Raw genomic sequence first — 24345 nt, forward strand, 5'->3', positions numbered from 1 at the left:
TAATCATACTGGACTTTACATTACACAGAAAATACATTCTGCACATTTACTTTCATTCCTAAAAAGGAGCTTGTATGGCTTTTCAGAGACTATGAGGTATATTGATTTGTATCTTAATCTGTACAATGTGCAAAGGGAATTTTGGCAATAACCACGAGGACCAGAATACTAGAGGAGACACATACTCAGGCATTTATGGTATATGATATATTCACTGTTTTGTCTATCAATATATTGTGCTTTCTCTGGATATGGATCATACAATAAAAACTTAAGGCAGTGGTTTCTAAATTTTTGGGCTGGCTCCCCAAAAGAAGCCTTTTGGTTGGTCAGTTTTGATGAAATTTGGGGGAGAAAGATTACTTTCTATATATTCAGGAAGCCCAGACTAAAGATCAATTAGAGCAAGGTATAGGGCACACACTTGTTTGGATGTTTATGGAACTATAGTATAAGAGCCAATTCCTTGTTATGAGCTTAAGGGGCCAAATGTTCAAAGGAAGATATGAGGCTCAAACAACAGGTTTAAATGATACACATCTGTGCATCCTTCTGGTACCAACTATGGCTTACGTTTCTGAGTGTGGCACATAGAAACATGGACGGCACAATGAAGAACTGAGGACATTTCTAGAAAGAGAGTGAGTGGTGAGTGTTATGACTTAGGGTAGGAGGGTCCCAGGCAATTCACAAAATGTGGGTTCCTTACCCCGAGTACAAAAAAAAGAAAAAACACAAAGCATGGCGCTTAAAGAACGAAAAATAAACACATGAAAGGAGACCATGGAAAGCCACAGAAGATTACTGAAGAGAGGTTATTGTGTTTATTTGGTGAGTTCTGTGATTCATCCTATCATTTAATGAGGAGAAGGTTTAACTGCCCAAAACAATGCAGCAGTTCTTGTGAGACAGAGTGTTTGGAAGAGGAGATCATCTGGATATGTTTGTCAGTTGTTGGATAACAACCCTTTGGCTTTTAGAGGGACAGTAGCTGTTTAGATCAACATTAGTCACACATTACTTTCATATTTCTCCCAAAATTGCTATCACAATATACTGATTATTAGCCTGTAAATATACAGTATGTAAATAGTTACATTTACTAAGGACGGTTTCTGCGACGCCATCAGATGCTCTTTCCGCAATGGCACAAAAGTGACCCTATGGAAACTCACCCTGAGGTGATACTTCTGGAAACAGAAAATGAGACTAGATTCAGGGACATCATTTTCAGCAATAAGTAACTTCATTTTCAACTTGAAAGAGGCGCGTGGCACCAAATAAACCCATAAAACAAGAATACGGTAACACCCTTAGTCTTGCTTTGTTGCATCACCTGCTCCTTTATAAATCACCTGGGAATAAGCCCCAATCCAGACGTTGTGCCTCGCTACACACCAACACTGGAGCTGCCTATAATGCCATGTGCCAAACTGGAGGAAGGAGTATTCTTTGCCATGCCCCTCACTAACTCAATATGCATGGGCACATCTTTATCCAATCACATATATCCAAGAAATCTTAAGAAATTCTTTTCTATATTCCTGTGCCCATAAAGCTATTTTATAACTAGTGCAAACATTAGAATTATATCTCATAACTAGAAACAGAAGTTTATACCATGCCCAAGTGATTATGTGCTTTTTTTTTTGCTCTTCTGTCGTGCCCATGCCATGATATAAATATATATAACGCAGGCATTTCAGGAAATACAGTTTTATTTACCAATGGCAATGACCAGTACCAGGAAACCCATCACTGCTGAATTTCTTAATTAACGCCTAAATCTTGGCAAATTTTTAACGGAAGAGTTCTCTATGATTTTGTGGGAAAGAATGTACTTGGAAAGCTGTAACCCTATTTTTAGTTCTCTCACCCTGCCTTATTTTAGCAGTCAGTAGTTCTGTTGTCAGGTATTAAGTCAACACTAATCTATGCACATTTCATTTTACAATTAGGTCAGAGAATTCATGTTGGAATTTTGTCTCCCCTTTATCTCCTGCCTCCTTCTCAAGCTTTAAGGGGGGTGAACACACAAGTTCATGATGCACATATTTTATTTTCAATGACAGATAACTAAAACTCCACATTATTATTATAACTGAGCACATGTAATATCTGCCCCATTACTATGGCTAGACTCAGCCATGTTGATTTCACGTCATATAACAATAGTAGAGGCCTCTACAGGTTCTTATAATGCCAGTGGAGTTTCTGTAGGTCATGAAAAGTTTATGGAAACAGATAAGAAATCAATCATCAGAAGTTTACCAAGAAAAAGTACAGAACATCATACGTTTAGTTGTCAGTAACGGAGGGGTCATTCTCTATGTTCCTGTACAGGTTGATGAAGAAAAACCAAGCCCAGCGCTAAATATGTAACGGAATCCATATTGCCAGTTAGTGAGCTATACAGGAGCTAATATCCAGATGTACCTGTTACAACAACATCGAAACATGGCAACATTGATTTTTCTTCGAATTCTTTCACAAACCTGACTTTCTTAACTATGTAAAAAAAAAAGAAAAAGTAAAAAAAATTCAACAATACACAAGGGATGTGAGTACAGTTTGATGAAAGAAACCAGTATGGCAAGACCTCAATCACTGGAAGTCTATGTAGTACATCATAACCAAGTTACTGGTATTTGATCAGGTTCTAAAATGGAATTCCTTGATGGAGAACAATGTGGACACTTGGAACCCCTGTTCTTGTGCAATATACATGTTAATTTGGGCACAGTTCTATTCCTCTGTTCCATTAGTTGCATAAAATACTCAGAAGACACGTGCTATCAGTACTATACAGGTAAGGCATAACAATAATGGCTATTTTTCATGTACTGACGTTTGTGCTCCAAAATACACAAATTACTAAGCCCTCCCGTCAGTCAGAGAAACAGTTATTCCGTATGTTATTTATTATATTGGGAGGTTAAGGGTTGATGTTATAAAACATCATATAAAAAGAAACAAAGGGAACAAAAGATCCTACGATTAAAGGCTACAGTTAAATGTCTAGCGGACTGACAATGGTAAAGTCGGAATCTTTGCTATTGTTGCTGCTGTCATCATCAGGACTCGAACTGCACGATGCACTTCCACCCATAAGAGGATCTGTGAAGGCCAATGAAGAACGAGATGGAATTTGATTGGTCTCTGTTGGATCTTCTTTTACCACATCGCCCTGTTTTAGTTCCAAGCTGGCGGCCTCAGCATTTCCATCGTCTCCCCGAGGAATCACAATGTAATCTTCACATTTGCTGCTAGCTGCATTTCCTGAGCTTTCTGCTGCAGCCTAATAAAGAATAGATGTAGGATTAGAACTCCACAGTATGTACTGTATGCTTAGCCATTGGATTATTATGAATGTTCATAAGCTTTAAGAAATTCCAATTGAATAACGATTGTGTAGATTTAGGGCAATCACTCAAGATCAGTACAATGGCTTCATTTCTTCTTACACTGCATAACTATTGTCTATGAAAACAATATTTAGAAAGAGTATTTGCCACAGGAAATAGTGTAACACAATCAATTCAACTATGAGAAATGAATCAGTATTTAACATATCTGGAGAAATATGAAGAGTTTCAGCAAGTAATAATGCAAAGCACAAGTGCAAACAATGGACACAGAATTGAGCATTGACTAATACAAACCATAACTGCACTGTTCCTTAAAGGGGTTGTTCACATTTGAGTTAATTTTTAGTATGATGTAGAGAGGGATATTCTGAGACAATTTGCAATTGGTTTTCATTTTTTATTATTTGTGGTTTTCGAGTTATTTAGCTTTTTATTCAGCAGCTCTCCAGTTTGCAATTTTAGAAATCTGGTTGCTATGGTTCAAATGAATCTAGCAATCATGCCTTAATATGAGGCTGGAATATGAATAGAAAAGGCCTAAATAGAAAGATGAGTGATAACAAGTAGCAATAACAATACATTTGTAGCCTAACAGAGAATGTTTTAAATGGGGTCAGTGATCCTGATTTGAAAGTTGGAAAGAGTCAGTACAAGAAGGCAAATAATTCAAAAACTATAAAAAAGAAGGCCAACTGAAAAGTTGCTTAGAATTAGCCAATTTATAACATACTAAAAGTTAACATAAAGGTGAACATCCCTTTAAAGGGGACCTGTCATCCAGACATAAAAATCTGTATAATAAAAGTCATTTTCAAACTGAAGCCCAAAATATTTTTTCATCCATACCTGTCATAAACCTAAGTTGGCAATAGACGCAAAGATCCGATCGTACGAATCCTCGAATGATCAGACTTCCCCATCTCCCGACCTGCCACTAACCATTCAGATCAAATAAAGTAGTAAAAGAACAGATCAGCCGATGTTCTGCCCCTGACAGCAATCATAACGATATCTATGTCCGAAAAAGCTGGTGACAGTCTCCCTCTGGAAATCGTACGATACACGCAGAGAAATTATCGGCATCCAACAGAATTCTTTTAACCTGTCCGATTGACCAAACGACCGATCTCCACCGGACGAAAAATGTCGGGACTCTCCACACACGATCCGAAAATCGTACAAATCCTCGATTCGTACGATCAGATCTTTGCGTCTATGGCCAGCTTAACTTAGAAATCTAAGCTGTCAATCTTATACATTTTCCTTACTATTGGCAGATAACATCTCATTTAGGAGACAGAAGTTTTTAGGGTTTTTAGGGTCCTTTTGCTTTTTTTCTCCGCACTGATAAGGTAAATGGCGAGCAATCCTTGGTAGCTCCTACTATAATGTTATCAGAGCTACAGTAGCTGTGTGAATAGTATAGGAATAAAAGCACCTATATGTCCAATCACGTGCCATAATAATGTACATAATATCTTGCACATAATCATAGCCCCGTTCTGTTCAGTGTAATAAGGCAGACACATATTCGGCCTGAATAGCTTACTATTATTTTCAATTACATCTGAAAATGTTTTTTGGACAGGCCCCAATGTGCAAGATGGCTGCAGTTCAAGGAAATGTGAGGGGTTTGCCCAGAGGTTTGGCAGACTCACTTTAACTTCACTTAGATCTTACTCTGAAAAACACACACAAAACAAAAAGAGACTATATATCTCTGCAGTAGCTTTTGCTGTTATCCAGAAACCCATTGTTCAGGAAGTTCCAAATGATGCAAAGTTTGTCTCCATTTAACTGTGAAGGTGACTTAAGGTGGCCATACACGGGCCGATAAAAGCTGCCGACAGACCAAGTCGGCAGCTTATTGGCCCGTGTATGGGGGCCCCCGACGGGCTTCCCCGATCGAGATCTGGCCGAAAGTCGGCCAGATCTCGATCGGATGGGGTTAAAAATCCCGTCGGATCGCGGCTGCATCTGTTCGTTGATGCGGTCCCGCGATCCGACCGCCCGTTTGGCGAACGCTAGGATCCGATCGTTGGGCCCTAGGGCCCACGATCGGATCAGCCCGATATTGCCCACCTCAAGGTGGGCATATCGGAGGGAGATCCGCTCGTTTGGAGACATCGCCAAACGAGCGGATCTATCCGTGTATGGCCACCTTAACTGCGGCACAATCCAGGCTTTTAATCCTAGTACCCACCCCCGCCACACGTGTAAACATCAAATGCAAATCTCCAAGGTTTACTAGGAAAAAGCCAAAAAGCAGAGCTTGCTGCAAAAGTGTTTATTCCCACTAGTGGGAAGAAACAGTGAGAATAAACAGTTTTGCAGCAAGCTCTCCTTTTTCCTAGTAAACCTTGGAGATTTGCAAAAGACTCCACTTACATTTTTAAACACATTTGCTATTTCTCTGTAATAATAAAACAATACCTTGTACTTGATCCAATATAAATATATAATTAATCCTTATTGGAAGCAAAACCAGCCTATTGCATTTATTTATGTTTACATGATTTTCTAGTAGACTTAAGGTATGAGGATCCAAATTACGGAAAGATCCTTTATCTGGAAACCCCCAGGTCCCGAGCTTTCTGGATAACAGGTCCCATACCTGTATACAAAATGCTGTAATGTACATGTCTGACCTCAGTCTCGGCACAATCTAAAATCTTTCTTTTTCATTCTATTTAGACTTGAGGAATTTGAGAGTTCTTTATATATTCTATAAATTTCTCTAGCCATTATAACGGGGTGGTTCACCTTCATATTAACTTTTAGTATAGTAAAGAATGACTAATTATAAGCAGATTTTCAATTGGCCTTCCTTTTTTCTTTTTATAGTTTTTGAATTATTTGCCTTCTACGTCTGACTCTTTCCAGCTTTCAAATGTGGGTCACTGACCCCATCTAAAAAACAAATGCTCTGTAAGGCTACAAATGTATTGTTATTGCTACTGGTGTGGAGGTGGTGGTGGTGTGATGGTGGTGGTGTGGAGGTGGTGTGGTTTTGGTGGTGTGCATGTGGTGTGGAGGTGGTGGCAGTTGATGGTTCTCCTGTGCCAATAGCTGCAACTGCACGCAGTTTGGAACAGAAGTGCAAAAATCACATTTTGATGCATGTACCTTTAATAAAAGGGGTTGTAGACAGATTTGAGGGGGAACATTTGCAGAAATGCAACTGCACTTGTGGTTATAAATGACACCTATAACTTTGTATTCAAGGCAATTTTCGGCACAAAGACTAGCCTTTAATTGGACACACTACATTATTCATTTAATATATCCCAGATTTCTTCTTTAGAAAGCGCTTGTAAAAATATTCAAAATTCTTTGAAAATTACAATGGCATTGGCGGGCTTCACATAAGCACAGGGACATGAATGGTTTCATTGTTTTCTTATGAAATTTGTAACTGAGATGCATAATTATGAAGAAGCAGTCAGGTAAAGTGGCTGTGAATATGGACTGTACCTGATTGTGCCTGGGCTGCTCCTGGGTCCCCGTCTCATCAGTCTTTCTGAGCAGGTTAGAGCAGTAATGATCATCCATGATTGAAATCTCCTCATTTTCTTCAGCTTCAAGGAGAGACTGGTTGAATCTCAGTGTTCCTTTCAGAATGTCTTTTATCTGTTGGTAAGGTATAAACATTCTTTATACCTGTCCTTATTACATGAGGATTCTTGTTTTAGTAAATAAGGCAAATTTATATCTATAGTGATAACTACAATCAGTTGTGGTTACTCCACATGGGCAATTTGCAATGCATTTATCATGTTAAACAGCTTTGATTCTATCAACCCTGCAATAGAAGCTGCCATTCTGTATCACTGCTATTTCCTTTTATGACGTGGTAGTTAAATAAATCACATGTGTACCTGCTTCAGTACCGCAAGAGACACTTGGATTTTATCTTCTTTTTCCAGCTTTTCTTCTAATATAACATCTTGGATATGCCCTGTTTTACAATGCAAATACAATTAAAAAACAGTAAGAATGAGCAATATTTTGAGTTTATGTACATAGGGAAATTAAATCATCATCATCATCATTTATTTATATAGCGCTGTCAAGATACGCAGTGCTTTACTGCAGTTATAGCAAACAGGGAATAAAGGGTGGCTAACAGACAAGGATTACAGAGTACAATAGGGTTTACAAACTAAAAGGTTAGGGTACAATTGAGACAAAAGGATCATATAAACAATTTGTCATTTTTGATACAGCAATGATTAATTAAGGTACAACGAATAGGCCTCTTTAAACAGATGGGTCTTTAAGGAGCGCTTGAAAGTTTGGAAGGAAGGAGAAAGTCTGACAGCTTGTGGCAGAGAGTTCCAGAGAAAAGCAGAAGCCCGAGAGAAGTCTTGTAGACGAGAATGGGCAGAAGTGACCAGAGGAGAAGTGAGGCGAAGATCAGAAGCAGGGCGTAGGTTTCGTGAAGGAGTGTATTTGGAGATTAGAGATGAAATATAGGGAGGGGTTTCATTATTAAGGGCCTTGAATGTGAGTGTAAGTAATTTGAATTTGATTCTAGAAGAGATTGGGAGCCAGTGAAGGGACATACATATGGGAGCAGCTGATGTTGAGCGGCGAGCTAGATGAATGAGTCTAGCGGCTGCGTTTAGAACAGATTGGAGTTGTGAAAGGTGACTTGTTGGAATACCTGTGAGGAGTAAGTTGCAGTAATCAATGCGGGAGATGATGAGAGACTGAATCAGTGTTTTAGTTGATTCTGAACTGAGATAGGGTCGTATTCGAGCAATGTTGCGCAGTTGAATACGGCAAGATTTTGCAAGTGTTTGAATGTGTGGTGAAAAAGACAGATGAGAGTCTAAGATAACTCCTAGGCAGCGTGCCTGTGTGGTGGAATGAAAGGTGGTGTTGTTTACGGTGAGTGATATCTGAGGGACAGGGGAAGATCTTGGAGGAAATATGATGAGTTCTGTTTTAGAAAGGTTCAGTTTCAGGTGGCGCTGTGACATCCAGGAGGAGACAGCAGAGAGACAGTCTGTGACTTGGGAAAGGACAGAATTAGAAAGATCAGGAGTAGACAAGTAGAGTTGGGTGTCATCAGCATAAAGGTGATACTGAAGTCCAAATGACTGAATGAGTTTTCCTAGTGAAGTTGTATAGAGCGAGAACAGCAGGGGGCCAAGAACAGAGCCTTGAGGAACTCCAACAGAGAGTGGGAAAGTTGTAGAAGTAGAGTTAGAGAAGGAAACTTTAAAGGAACGGTCAGACAGATAAGATGTAAACCATGAAAGAGCAGTGTCCCGAATGCCAGCTGAGGGTAGAATGTCAAGGAGGAGTGTGTGGTCAACTGTGTCAAAGGCTGCAGAGAGATCTAGTAGGATTAGAATGGAATAATTAGACTTTGCCAATAGAAGATCATTGGTTACTTTGGTGAGGGCAGTTTCAGTCGAGTGTGATGGGCGGAAGCCAGATTGCAAGGGGTCGAGGAGGGAGTTGTGAGTGAGATGCTGGATCAGACGTTTGTAAACCAGCCTTTCTAGTAATTTGGATGCAAATGGAAGAAGGGAGACCGGTCGATAGTTAGTGGGAGAGCTGGGATCAAGGGAAGGTTTTTTGAGGATAGGAGTGATTAGTGCTTGTTTGTATAATGATGGAAAGGTACCAGTAGAGAGTGAAAGATTGAATAGGTGGGTAAGTGCAGGAGAGAGTGTATCAGAGATTGGGTGGAGAAGGCGAGAGGGTATGGGGTCAAGGGAGCAGGTGGTGGGTTTTGAGCTGGCTAGAAGTTTGCTGACTTCATCTAGAGTTGCAGGGGTGAAGGAGTGCAAAGTAAATTAAATGTAGATGCAAATAAATATAAGCTGTTCTTTAGACCTCAGAGGGCCAAAGCAGGATTGTTTAAACTACAAAAAAAATTGCAAATATTTATTTATATTGTGAAGAAAGGCAAACTGTTGAGTAAATGTGATGCCTGCCTTTAATCTTCTCTATCATCCCTTCATTTTAACCCATCAGCAGCTACCCAAATTACCATGGACTTTCTGAAAACTATTTAAAGATATAACATGCTTTGTAGTTATTTATACAGGATTCAGCGATTGGCAGAATTTTATGGAAACTCACACAATCCAATACAGCGTTTCACACACAAATACAGTCATCTAAAGGGATTCTGTCACAGAAAAACATTTCTTTTAAACAAAAAGCATCAGTTAATAGTGCTCTTCCGACAGAATCCTGTAATGAAATCAGTTTTTCTTTCTTTTTTCATTTTGAAATTTGAGCTAGTCATGTTCCTAATTTCCCAAGTGCCCTTGGTCCTGTGACTGGTGCTCTGAGAGGCTTCAGTCTTTTTTTACTGCAGTGCTGCAAGATGGAGTGAAATCACCCCCTCGATCCCCCTCCCCAGCCAACAGAACAATGGGAAGGTAACAAGATAACTCCCTATCACCTGTGCTGAATGATTCTGCTGCCTGAACTGAAAGCACCTCCATGTTTCTATGCTGCGGTCACTTCTCTCCTTGGGGCTAATAAGATGGACTGATTTCTTGCCAAGGCACCAAGAGTCCAGCATTATCCACCACCACCCCGCCCCCACAGGATAGCACTTTGATTTTACACAGGACTATTTTTATTCTATTCTATACATTTTTTTAACCATTTATTCTATTATTTTTTATAACCTTTGTACGTAATTTAAACATTAACTGTTCGTGGACAAGGCAGTGCATTGAGTAACAGGCCAATAGATGAATGGAAGGGGGGGGGGTTAAAAAGACAGATAAGAAGTAAAAAAAATACAATATATTCTACCAATTAATCCATTTTAACTAGCATTTCATATTCCAGGTAAAGGAAGGAGGGATAAAAACAACTAACAAAAATGAACATCAAAGCTTTCCAGCTGATTTCAGTAGACACAATAGGGTTAATTTGTAGTCCAGATTCTGGGCATCTTTAGGAAACTGCAAAGCAAATCTTGTGCTCTACTTATAAAACACACAAAGGGTTTAGCAGAATTTTCTACAAAATGGGAATCCTGTAAATCCATTATGTCATGATACTCTGTGCAAGGAAGTGCTACAGTGTGGGCATGCATGCATGAAATTGAAAACACTATAAAATAAAATACAATTGGTGGTCCTCAAGACCCTCTGGGGGGAAAATCGTACAACTCTACACATGCAGTGAGTGGATAGAGGGTTAGTAATTGCTGGGGGGTTGCCATCGATATTTCTGGCCTGTGTGGCGGAGGTACTAAAATTAAACAACAAGGTTCCCCAGTCAGTCCCTAAAGTCTTGGCATTTTAATGATGCCATCAAGGGAAGATGTCTGTGAGCCCACCTTTATTTGTGATTCCTGCAATTAAAAACTGAGTCTTTTTTTTCTTATTTCCACAGATTTTCTCAGGAGGCTGCCACTAAACATAGTTTAGCTAGCTAGCTGGCCCATTTGAGTACCTGGCCCCTGTGGGTGTCTGGCCCCTGTGGGTGTCTGGCCCCTGTGGGTGTCTGGCCCCTGTGGGTGTCTGGCCCCTGTGGGTGTCTGGCCCCTGTGGGTGTCTGGCCCCTGTGGGTGTCTGGCCCCTGTGGGTGTCTGGCCCCTGTGGGTGTCTGGCCCCTGTGGGTGTCTGGCCCCTGTGGGTGTCTGGCCCTTGTGGGTGTCTGGCCCCTGTGGGTGTCTGGCCCTTGTGGGTGTCTGGCCCTTGTGGGTGTCTGGCCCCTGTGGGTGTCTGGCCCCTGTGGGTGTCTGGCCCCTGTGGGTGTCTGGCCCCTGTGGGTGTCTGGCCCCTGTGGGTGTCTGGCCCCTGTGGGTGTCTGGCCCCTGTGGGTGTCTGGCCCCTGTGGGTGTCTGGCCCCTGTGAGCGTCTGGCCCTTGTGCATTTATGTGTGAATACAAAACTGTATATATTTAGTATGAATGAACACTGATTGACAATGATGACCCAAAAAGTAAGGTGAGAAGCCAAACACCCTTTCAGTCAGATCCCACTCTTTATCAAAGGAACTGTAAAAAAGTAAGAATCTTCCCACAGAGTAATTTTTCGTATTCAGTGACCTTCAGAAAGGCACACACATCTACTTACAAAGGAAAATGAATATGTTCATTGAATGACCTTGATTAGCCAAGCGAAGCTGCCTCCTACCTTGGAGCAAACACACAGTCCTTGATAAAGCCATTAGCTTTCAGCTGGAATGAGTTTCTGACTGTTGCTTTAGCCTTATATGTAATTATGTGTATTTTACACTCCCCCTAGATAGAGATTTAGCATATGTGACTCAATGTGTTGTTATCTGGACCACTGGCAGTCTGTAGTCTATTTGTTTCATGTCCACCATCAAGTGAGAGCTGATGGGCTAATTCAAACATCTGGGACAGCAAATGGTTGCTAAAATACTGTCCGTTCTATTCTTGCCTACACATATATGCACTGTTGGCTTCAGCATACCTTGTTTCCTGGAGTGCAGTATTAATGTGCAGTTAATTAATGTGCAGTTAATTAAAGCAGACCTGTCCTGTGCAAATTAAACATGGAACCTAAATTATTTTTTGCATTAAAATATCCATACCTGTTATAAAAGGGTTTTTATATTTGAACTGTCAATCAAACATTACCTGCCATGCCTCTATGCCTTAGTCACAGAGGTGGGACAGTCAATTACTTTCACTTTCCATTCAGCACTCCACGCATTCCCCCTTCCCTCCTAATGCTCTATAATTGTGTAGGGCACTACGCATGGGCATTAGGCCCCCCATTCTGGTGCATACACAAGATTTTGGGGTGATATTTAATTTGTCTTTAGAATAGGGTTGCCACCTTTTCTGGAAAAAAATACCGGATTGTATATACTTGCCATTTTTTCCTATTAATAACATTGGCATCAAGCATCCTTTTTACCAGCCAGGCCAGTAAAATACCGGCCAGATGGCAACCCTGCTTTAGAACAGTGTTCACAAAATGGCACCTGACTGTATGCTTTGATTGTGTAATAAAGACTGAAGGAAAATTTAAATAATAAATATAGTGTAAAGTAAAGTTCATTTTGCTCAACTAACATGATAGGGAAGAATTTGGAATTATTTCTTGCGCATCCCCCTCTATGGGGAGTGGGAAATCTATTGTAAATCCCCAACATTGTGTAAAGCAGGATAATATAGAGCAAGTGATACATTTTTATTGGCTTAATAATTCAATAGTTCGCAAGATGCCAAGTTTTGGGTCTGCTTTTGGGACTCTGCATACCCCCTATTTTGGCATCACCCAAAGGAATTATTGTACCCCTAAAATGCACAAAGTCACAGTCACCTGAAATGATGTTAAATGACCGTACACCCCTATAAAAGTGGTTGTGCCCATTTACACATATACCAGACTCATCTCTCCCCCCATTACTAAGGTAGTGTTCTCCATGAATGTGTACTCTCATTTGTTATATTAATTTGCAACTTACTTCTAGTACTTTATATAACTTACTCCCATGGTAACAATTAGGATTTTTCCAAACAGAAATGAAAATGAGATCAAATAAAGCAGACAGGGAGCACATACGGATACATTGCTAAATGCTATTTTCATTTTTCTGGTAGCTTAACTTTAATATAAACAATGATGATGACACCTATTAACAAGTGTTCAAGTAAGTACAAAATGGTATCAGCCTGACACATTCAGAATTTAACCCATACAGAATACACAAAATGAACTGCTCCTTTTTTGGTTTACATTAGCTTTTGGCAATTAGCCTGCAATTCTTCCTTTAAAGGACTTCCCAAGCATATAAACCATTGCCTGAACTGCCTTCAGCTGTACAAATCTCAACTTGTAAAAAAGCTGTGAAAAACCTATTGCAGCAGTGCCAACTTTATATAATCAACTTGCGCCCATTAAGAGAATGTTTGTGATGTCATTGTTACGGTATTTCAGCAACGAGTGACTGCTTTGCTGCTCTAATTGACGGCAGCTTAAAACAAGGCAATAGTGAATGCCAAAGGGACAAACAGAATCACAGAATGGAAAGTAGTTTATATGAGCAGCTTATACCTCAGCGGCTATACTGACCCATTTAAACAGAATTTCGATTGGAGCTCCCTGGATTTTCAGGCAAAAGAACCAACATTTGGAATGGAAGATCTAAGATTAGGTTGAGTGGCAAAGGTAAAGTATGATTAATATTCCAGATATTGGTCGGACATAATGGCTCTATAAATGCCTGATCTGGCCTGGGGTTAGCTCTAAAATTTTTGCGCCGAATCCTGGATTTGGTTTGGGATTCAGCCAACTATGAGCTATTTTTTATCAGGATTCAGCTGATAAAAGCCTGACAAATCCTATTTAACTTTAAAAACTTCTCATATGCGCATCGGTTATTGCCACCCATATGTTGTCTTTTCTGGCGCAGAAGAAGGGTTCAGATTCGATTTGGTATTTGGCCGAATCTCTACCCCTGGATTTGGCCACACCCTGAAAACAGGGTTCAATGCATCCCTATCTGAAAATGAAATATATTTGTCATTCTAACCATAAAGAAACCACAATAACATACATATTTTCCCCAATATACTTAAGAGCAAAAGTCTCAACTTACCAAGGTGTGTATTCATTATTTTTGCACAATATTTGCACATTGCATCCAGATCGTTTAACTGCCCTTGTAGAAATGAAATCTGAGCTTCCATATCTTCTTCCTAAATGGCAAAAAGAAGTGGTTACTTGGATGCTCATATATTCAGTAGGAGAAAGCAATGTCAGGACTACAGATCCCATAGTGAGATGAACTGAAACCGAGGGTTCCAGAGTGTTTCATTACAGAAGCAGGGGCAAACGAATTGGGGAAACAGACCCTGTGACTGATAGTGAGGCACAAGCGCATAGAAGGTCCAGTGCAATTGTATTATGTTTGCAAAAGTAAGTAAATCGTCAAGTTTTGGGGGCTCTTCACATATGCTGTTGTGGTGCCCAGTGATGCCACTAGCATGAAGGCCAGTTAGACTAATATATATTGGGTGCTAAGGTGACTGATAGGAAAATAATTCTTTATATCAGTTATCATGAGCTAATATGGGTTCACAGACAATTCTTGCAGAAGTGATACCTATATTGGCTAAAATTAAAAAAAAATTGCAAGCTTTCGGAGCACCAAGGCCCCTTCGTCAGGCAAAATACAAATGAAAGCTGGAAAGGCACAGCATATATATTGTTAGATCAGTGAAAGGTATTTATGGGCAATAAATCAGGAAGTTACAGACAGATAGAGATCAATTGTAGAGATAATACAATGAATTAGGGTGGGTTGTAAATAGTCCAGGAGTCTGGATTCAGTCAGGTCACATAGTGTGACATGAAACCTGACCCTGTCTTAATGTGTTAAATAACTCCATACATTTAAATTCATAGATCTACTGGATGTGTTAAATAACTCCAAATGTATGGAGTTAACACAATAAGACGGGGCCTTAATTTAGGGTCAGGTTTCAACTCTGCTAAATCTTCAGCTAGCCTGTAGTCAGATAAAACAAGGTTTCTATTATTATGTAATAAAGAAAGGCCGCATTGACAAGCTAGGTAATAATATCTATCAGATTCAAGAAACCCATACTCTTCTTTGAGTCTTGACCAAGATGATATAATAGTACATGTATCCTTTAATATCTTGGAATAACAAAAAGATGATGAATAATGAATGTACCTTGCAAAAGTTCTTAGAATTGGACCCTTATTAATTTTACACTCACTTATAAAGGTTTACTTATCCTTTAAGGTGTAGAGATCTAAATTACTGAAAAGATCCCTTCTCTGTAAAAACATTCATTCAAGTTAACAGTACACGTATCCTTTAATATCTTGGAATTAAAAAAAATGTACATTGCAAAAGTGCTTAGAATAGCACTCTCATCAATCGTACATTTACTCATTTTAAAGGTTTACTTAACCTTGAAGGCTACTTAAGAATAATTTAAACAGTAAATAAATTCAATGGGATTGGTTTTCCTCCAATAAGGAAACGTTATATCTTAGTTGGGATCAAGTACAAGGCACTGGTTTATTATTATAGAGAAAAAGGAAATCATTTTGAAAATTGGAAAGATTTGATTATAACGGAGTCTATGGAGATGGCCTTCCAGTACTACGGAGCTTTCAGAATTATGGGTTTCCGGATAACAGATCCCATATCACCTGCATCACTTTGTAGCAAGAACTGTAACAAAATATGAAAACGTTGGACACAATGAAATATTAGGTGATGCCATCAGTTTGTTCTGTTATAACTGGTTAATATTTAAAAATATTGAAGTTTCAGGACTATGAAAAGGCTCAAAAACAGCTGGTTTCACTTATATGCTATAGGTGTTGCCAAATATGCCAACGAGAGAGCAGTGTTTTTAATACAGTACAGAAAATATTAAAGAAAAAAGGAAACCAATACATCATACTATTGCTTTGGTGTGATGATCACGGGCAGTGTGCAAAGGGGATACAGGCAATTAGCAATACACAGGGACTACATAGGTGGCAAACAGAAACAGTAAGGGTTAATAGACAAAGCATTTCACAGAATTCATATTTGGAATGTGTGTCCTACCAAAACCAAGCAATTAAGAATACAGCTTGTCCACAATCGGCAGTTGTCATCTATATGTCCTTGTACACAGAGTAGCCCTCTGTACCTTTTCCCAGTGGTGTAACTAGATGTTAGCAAGCACACAGCAAATGTATTTTAGGGCCCACCAAATATCTAGAGGTTGTCCTGTTTTACCAATATATATTCAAATTGCTCATTAAGTAGGGCCTCATAGGGCCCCTAAAAGTCCTGGGCCCCCTGCAGCCACAGGGTCTGCTTCCTCTTTAATTACACCCTTGCCTTTTCCCTTAAGATCATTTTTATTCTTCCTAATGAAAAAGCAAGCTGATTATATTATATTTTAAGACCTTATACAGTACTATTTTATCTGGCTTGTAATTAAATAATAGGGCATACAGCAGAAAATGCAATTGAATGTAACAATTCCAGTGCCAAAAATTAATAGAACAATCACTAAGCTGTGACTGGAAATGATGATGCTGGTGTCCAGGGATAAACGTCTCTTATTGCAAGAAATAAGCAATGGCTGGAATTCTCTAATATTGCTTAACAATTCAACGTGTTGCTGATATGAACCTGACTTTTATAGTGTCTTCTTACAAACAATGATAAAATAAAAAAGGACTGCTTTGGATATAATGTTATCACACATTCTAAATGTAACAATATTCCTGGGAAAAATGCTAAGTACAAAATGAAATGCCAGAAAACAAGAATATAATTCTTCTAAAGGATAAGTAAAATTATGTAATTATGTAAAATTGCTCAGGTTGCTTTTCAGAGCTTATTTGAGTTTTTATTAACTTAAAATTGGTAAAAAGTAGACCCATCTGTATATAGATTAGAATGGTTAAAAAAGGGATCTGACTTTTGTCAGTATATTAGTTGTTAGTAGAAAAGAGAAAGAAAGATAACCCTTCTTTATCAAGCAGAACCTATTCACCATTCAAAATATATATTTTTTTGAAACACTGCTTTTCTACTAAGTTTTTATTAACTGTCAATATGACAAACCAGTGCCACCTACTGGTCAGTTCTTCAAACTGTCCAGTCCCAGAGATATACTGTCCAAAGGAAAACAAATAATTGTTTTTGCGTTGCTCTGCTCAGGGAAGAGATGGGACAGGGCATCTGAGGCTTCTATCTCTTTCCTCAGCCGAGATGCATAAGAAAAACCTCTCTGTTTTCCTTGTGAACGTATATCAATCTGACTGTACAGTTACAGGAACTGACCAGTAGGTGAGACTATTGTTAAATAACATAAATTAATAAAAACGTAAATAGCTCTGAAACGAAAAAGAAATTAATTCATGTAAATGGCAAAAGTGCTTAGAAAAGCGCCCTGAGCATTTTTCAAAAAAGTTTTAGTTATCCTTTAAAAATTTACCATATAGCAATGACTGGTTGTCACAATAACCTCTTGAACAGCTTAAAATGTATGTTAATCCCCTGTTTCTAATGGTCCCATAGGGTAAATCTCTAATCATTCTATAAAGGACCAATATTTGTTCCAAAAAAAAAAAAAAAAAGAACAGCAGGTTCAAAATTTTTCTCTATCTGGATCACATATATTAATAGCCACCTCCCACAATTACTCAAAGCACTAACAACTTATAACTTTCAAAACACAACATGGCTAATACTAATAGGCTTTTAACATCCTACCTATGGTAAATCAAACCTAGCCTGTGAAGACTGACAGATAAACTCTGATTTTACCTTCTATGAATATGTAATACTATGTTAATGTTAAAGGAGAAGGAAAGGTACCGAAGCAGTTTATTGTTAATAGATTAGTGCAAACTATAACACTAGTTATTCTGCGGAATGCTTTACCATACGTGAGTGAATGGCTCTAGACACTCTCTCTGTTTGTTTAGGATAGCAGCTGCCATATTCACTTGGTGTGACATCACTTCCTGCTTGAGTTTTCCTGCTCAGTCATAGCTCTGGGCTCAGATTACTGCAGAGAGCGGAGGAGGGAGGGGGAGAGGAGCAAACTGAGCATGCTCAAGCCCTAGCCCTGGAGGTTTATGCTGAAAACAGGAAGTCTGATACAGAAGCCCATGTGTACACAATAGAAGGAAAGAAATGCTGTGTTTCTTTTGACAAAGGACCCAAAGCAGCATTACTTTGAGGGTTTACTGGTGTATTTATATAGACCTTTCTGATAAAGCTTACTTAGTTTTAGCCTTTCCTTCTCCTTTAACCTTGTTTAGTTTTGTTCTTACTTTTGCTCTTATCTTGTCATTCATCATATACTACCACACCAATTTAGATAGCACAGTCCTGATTTGTGGACATTCAGGAGGGTGAGACGGGTCGTATAATCATTTAAATAGGACACTACTTAAATAACTGGCAAAACAGTGTTTCAAACGTGTTCTTTCAAACCTTGAAAACAGCAAGCCTATAGCAAAGCCTGCCTCATCCAAATCATGATTGTGTTAAATCAAGCTTCTGTGATCAGGATTGCCAAGAATGCAAATTACCTTGGAATCAAAAAAGTGTTTTCATCCTATTGCAAAAGAAGAGAGAAGAAACCCCTGGAGGCTTTTAAGATTGTTTTGGCGAGTTATGATATGATGAATTTACAAGTAAGGAACACTGAACAAAGAGTCGGTTATGGAGTACATAGTAAAAGGATATTACTGGAATAAGTTAACAAAGAGAATTAAAGTACAAGAGCCTTTTGGTTAGCTCACATTAAACTACACTACACTGTTTCAGATCCAGGCCTTCTACCATATATGGCCATTATTGGGTTAACATGCTGAACCAATGAAGCAGATGGATTTTGGATACATGGCAAGCAGGTTCTGCAAAAGGACATATAAAGCGGAAGTTTTACAGTTTATATCCTTTTCCTACCTGCCACTGGTTTTACAATATAAATATATAGTATAATAAGGGCAGCTGTTGCATCTCTCAGATTTAGTTCTCTCTCTCTTTATTAGTTCTACTATAGCTCCATATGTGATGCATAGGCAAAATGGATGTCAAGTATAGTTGCCATGTATAGTGAGATACACCTAAAATATAGTTTTTCCTTTGATTATGCCATTGTTCAAGAAAAATGTATGTTTTATTTAGTACATAGCTTGCACAAGAAAGCCAACATTTTTCCGTTTTTTTCAATTTCATCATATTTCATTTAAAGGGGACCCGTCACCCAAATTTTTTTTTCCAAATCCTATTTTATCACGTTAGTCAAGCAAAATGAACTTCAATTACATTGTATAAATTATTTGAATCTTGTTTCCTTCGGTCTGGGAATTCATAATTATAGCAAGTAGGGAGGAGCCATTTTGTGGACACTGTTATTAAGACAAGACTTGCATCATCTCGGAATCTTGTTTGTGCACCAGAATGGGGGACCTGATGTCCATCCCCATGTCTTGCTACACAATTAAATGGTTAAAAGAAACGGGGGAATGTGGGGTGAGCAGGGACTTCAAGGAAGTGCTGAATGGAAAGTGAAAGTAATTGTCTGCCCCACCTCTATGCCTAAGGCATAGAGGAGGGGCAGACAATATTTGATTGACAGCTGAGATTTTTAAATAAGTTTACAACAGTTATGAATGCTTTAATAAAAAAAAGAATTTAGATTTCATGTTTAACTTGAAATTGACTTTTATTATACAGATTTTTATGTCTGGGTGACAGGTCTACTTTAAGAATGGTAAGCCTTAGGATATCTGTGATCAAGATCTAAAGATCAGTGATTTGTAGACAATGGCAATTTCAGCATGTGTGCTAAGAGGGTTAATTATTAAACTCATACACGGGTTAAAGGGTTAATAATGGGGCTGATGTAAAATCTGATGTGTAAACTACATAGAAGTTTCACCATCTGACCTGACACCCCTGCCAACAAGATCAAATCTGATGGTGTCTGACTGTTCAGATTTTGTAGCTTTTTTGTTGCATCTCAGTACATGGTGGAAAAACAAACAGGGTTACAGTAATTATAACATATACAGTATTGAGATGGTGCTACTCAGACATATCACTTAGCCCACTCAGTCTGAGAGCTGACACTTTTTCAAGAGATATTCTAGTTCTAGTTTGGATAACACTGTGCATCACTGAAGGTAGGACCAATATAGCCTCCTAATAATATTTATTATTTGTATCCTAATAATATTTATTATTATTTTGAAGTTAAGTTGAGTGTTTGGGACTTTTTGCTGTCCTAGATGTTCCTGACCATTCCAATATAGTAGATGTTGTGACAATGGTTTCATATTTCTATAAAAATGTTATTATATAAGTGGGGATTTTGCCACATGATGAACCTCAGTGGGGAATTGGAAACCACTAATTTAGATAAGTTATTAGACCAGTGAAATTGTACCACAGAAAACAGAAATTAAGTCATTATTACTTCAATGTTATCATTTATCCCTCCAGATAATAACTATTATAAATATTCTATGAACCCTAATGACTTCAATGCATGCTGCAATTGTTGTTGTTGTAACGCTACAAGAGGACAAGTTGGCTATGGCATCCAGCAATTTCTGCCAGCAGGAGAACCACTATACCAACAGCAAATGCCACAGACTCTTCCCATGGTCTCCTATGTGTATGACATGTATGGAATGGCTTATCCTGTGGTTAACCAAGCATACCCTGCACCAGCCATGTCTCTTCAAGATGAACATTTTATGCTAAATCATAATGCAGTTAATTCTGAGTTACAGAACCCATCTGTAAGTTCCATGGACAACCAGAATTTTGTCAAGAATTTGTGGAAAAGAAAAGTCCACCAAAGACTGATATATCTGCTACTTCAGTTACATCTATGTCCTTATCTACAGAGGAACCTATTATGCAGAGCCCTAAACTGTCTGATGATACAAAGGCCAATGTAGTGAGTGAGAAGAAAACTAAAAATGGCACAAAAAGAAAACCTAAGTTGGTCAGCAGTGTTTCTGAGGAAACAAAAAAATAGAGGAAACTGATGATGATCCCACTGACCAAACAGTTGTCAAGAAACAATGCAGTGAACTTCAGCAAAAAATGCTTGAATCAATTAATACATTTCATGCTCTTGGTAAAAAACCTATTGTGACAAGTGAACGGCAACAAAGCAGAGAACCTGAAGAACAAGCACAACTTCAGCGTCCAAAGCCGTCTTTACCAAAGCTGGACAAGTTAAAGCCCACAGCAATCTACCAAAGGTAAAATGTGAAGGTGTGAAGAAAAGATCAGCTCCAAGCTTGAGCAAAATAGCACAAAATATCTCTAAGAGACTGATACAGAAATCACCTCCTCGGAGTGAAGACATGTGGGAAGAACTCTTACTTACTTACCAGCCATGCAGAATTCAAGCAGCTTTGTTTATGACGATCCCTAAGCAGCCCACACCACACTGAGCATGTGCAGGGTCAGGGTCAGGCAAATATGTTTAACAAAGTTACAAGATGACAGCCACCTGTGGCCAACTTTGAAAGCATAAATCATTTGTTTGATTAGGCTTTGTGGTGCAGTAAGTTCATGCTTATGTTTAGTATACAAAATACAGCATTTGTAGCCTTATTCTATTTTAGACTTTCCTTGTCCTTTAATCAGTTGGAGTTTTCTATTCCACTTCCACCAGAGAGAGAAGCTCTAAAAAGAAAAGCCAATAGGAGAGAGAAGAGGCCTGCCAATATACTGCAAAGGGAAGGGTGGGGTATTTTAAACAGTGGCAGAGCAACATGGAGATTTCCCTGTATTACGGATACCTGCCGTATTTAGAGCACAATTAATGAGAGATTCAATCTTATTTTCTTATCTTTTTTTTTTTAAAAAATGTTTATAAACACATGAATAAATATATATTTTTAAAAAACAATTATTTTGTAAAGCTTTCTGTTTAAAATAAACATTCAATAAAATTGTTACATCGATTCTGCTTATATTATATGAAATACAGATTGTTTAAATGTAAAGTACTCCGAAGTGCAACTTAATCTAATTTGATTACACATTTGTCTGCCGATAATGTGTACCCACCATATTTAAATTGACGTAAGCGTAAATATGTTAACAAAGTTTCCCTAGCAAGAAAGTAACGCAGGAGAATATATGCTTGGAAAAGTTTGCATTGAAGTGTCGCTTGCAAAACACCAGTGCTCATTTGCCAAAACGTTGTATTTTGATAAACACGTGTATTCGCTGCCAAATAAAATCTGACGAAGATGCACAAAGTATGGGAAAGTTTCCGAGGTGAAAATTTGCGCATTAGTAAATTTTCCTTAAGGGGGTTATTTATTAAATTCTGAACTCCAAAAACCCCAAAAAATTGTGTTTTTTTTACTATAAAATCCAAATTTTTCGGATTTATTATACTCCGAGGAAAAAGCCTGTATTCACATCCGAGGTTGCATATAAGTCAATGGGAGAAGATATCTTGATCTGAGCTGGGCTTCATGCAATAAGCCAATGATTTTGTGTTTTTAAGGGCAAAAAAAAAGTTGTTTGGTGAAAAATCCAAAACATTCATTTTTCTTTCTAAATTTTTTCAGGTGTTTTCTTGCACAGGAAATTTTCAGGAAATGTATTGATAAATAAGGGGAAAAAACCTGTGCGGATTTGGTCGGAGTATTTTACAGAATATAATGAGATAAATTCGGACATTGATAAATGAGCCTCTAAAAGTTGATTACATATACCAATAAAATCAGTTGTATCCCTTGAGCCTATGTAAAACAATGAACACATATTATCCAGATGTATTTATTGGCAGGAAATATTTAGAAAACATTTAAATTCAAACAAATGCATGTTACTTGCTGAACTCTCTGGCATTTTTCAAAACACTCATATAATAATACGGCAATCCCGACTCTGACTTGCTATTGCTGCTTGTTATCAACTGAAACTTACTTAATGAACAAATATTTCTTTATTCATTTACAAACAGCTCAGCTGTTAAATTGGTCCAAATAGAAAAATTCCTAATGTTATAAGTATTATTATTCATTTATAAAGGGAAGGAGGTTTAATGATGTATTTTACATAGCATACGCCAGAGGTTACTAAACTTTAATTTGCTAAGCCCCCCACCTCAAAGCATTTATTCAGGCCCCCAGCCCACGATCCTGGGATCTGTGAGGTTAAAGGGGAGAGGCAAGAGGGGTAGATGTCTGACAATATGGATATTCATGACTTGTAGTTATACACCTGGATGTTTCATTCTTCAAGAAAGGCACAATAGGGTGCAGGGCATTTGTGCTGAATGTGATTGTTTAACACACATTTAACTACTGCTCGTTTGCTTACTGCAAATTCAAACATGTCGATATGAATTAACCTCATACTAATAAATAATGCTTTACCGCTGTAATATATACAGTTGTTTTCCGCAAGGTTGAATAATTTTGAAAATAGAAAGACACCAATGACAGACTTCTAGGCTTGTAGCCAAAAGACGCACAATGGAGTGAAATAGGAACGCTCTGTACAAACACATGGGAGTTTATTCTCTTACAGACAAAAGAATGAATCGATTTCACAAGGTGTTCTGGACAAAGCAAAAATATGCAAATAGTGTAACAGTAACCTACGTTATATACACACACAAGGACACCAGAGGTTTTGTATTTTAGGAATACACGGTCACACTCCTTCCATGTACAGAGTAGAGGTGCAAGATCAAGTGGCATGTAACAGATGCAATAGGGCCAGAACTTACATTAGGTGAAAAAAGGCCAAAATGTATTTAGAGGAGGCCAAAAATTAATATTGTACCTTGCAAGGACAACTAGTGGGGAAAGGGGAAGTCTCGGATAGTGGGGATATAAGTGGAGAGTAAACCTAAAACTGCCATAAAACCGATTGAAAGGCATAGTATGCATGTGTATTCATTACAGCCGCAATGTTATTACATGCATATTCATTATAGCAACAAATGAACTAGGAATGCACCGAATCCAGGACTCTTGTTTAGGATTCGGTCTTTATTCAGCAGGATTTAGATTCAGCTGAATCCTTCTGCCTGGCCAAACCGAATTCAAATCCTTATCAGTTCAGTATTCGGCCGTATCTTTCGCGAAGGATTTGGGGGTTTGGCCAAATCCAAAATAGTGGATTCAATGCATCCCTAAAATGAACCACAACCACAGACTCAAGGCGTGATATGTGTTAATTCCATAATCCCCCTTTTGGTGGCCCTGAACCACACAGAAGACATCTGCTAGACAATATTTCTTTAAATATGTTCAGTTCTGGCTCTGTGGAGCTTACATAAGACGGTTGCAGGGAGGTGTGCTGCTTTATGTCAGTGCCTATTAATATGAAGAAACATGCTGTTTTTAGGTAGTTAGATTAATTAGATTCTACATTGGGAACTGGGGGAGCTACCGTCAGCAGCACTATTGGGGGAATTCTCCATTATGCTGAAGGCAGAAGGTTTTTTGCAGCTTTCTAA

The 24345-nt window shown here is 38.4% G+C and overlaps 1 protein-coding gene across 3 annotated transcripts in view; it reads right to left on the reverse strand.

The window, feature by feature from the left end:
- Positions 1-801: 801 nt before the first annotated feature.
- The window catches only part of tbc1d5.L (TBC1 domain family member 5 L homeolog), a 286202-nt gene continuing 262658 nt past the window's right edge, over positions 802-24345 (reverse strand). For all 3 annotated transcript variants that reach the window (XM_018266425.2, XM_041565417.1, NM_001091614.1), the window contains 4 exon segments: positions 13932-14031; positions 7247-7326; positions 6843-6998; positions 802-3298 (listed from right to left, as the gene is read on the reverse strand). In XM_018266425.2, coding sequence (XP_018121914.1) covers positions 3011-3298; positions 6843-6998; positions 7247-7326; positions 13932-14031 — 624 coding nt within the window. In that variant the 3' untranslated portion in view covers positions 802-3010.

The sequence above is a fragment of the Xenopus laevis genome, chromosome 6L (genome assembly GCF_017654675.1).
Source record: "Xenopus laevis strain J_2021 chromosome 6L, Xenopus_laevis_v10.1, whole genome shotgun sequence".
In the NCBI taxonomy this organism is placed as follows: Eukaryota; Metazoa; Chordata; class Amphibia; order Anura; family Pipidae; genus Xenopus; species Xenopus laevis.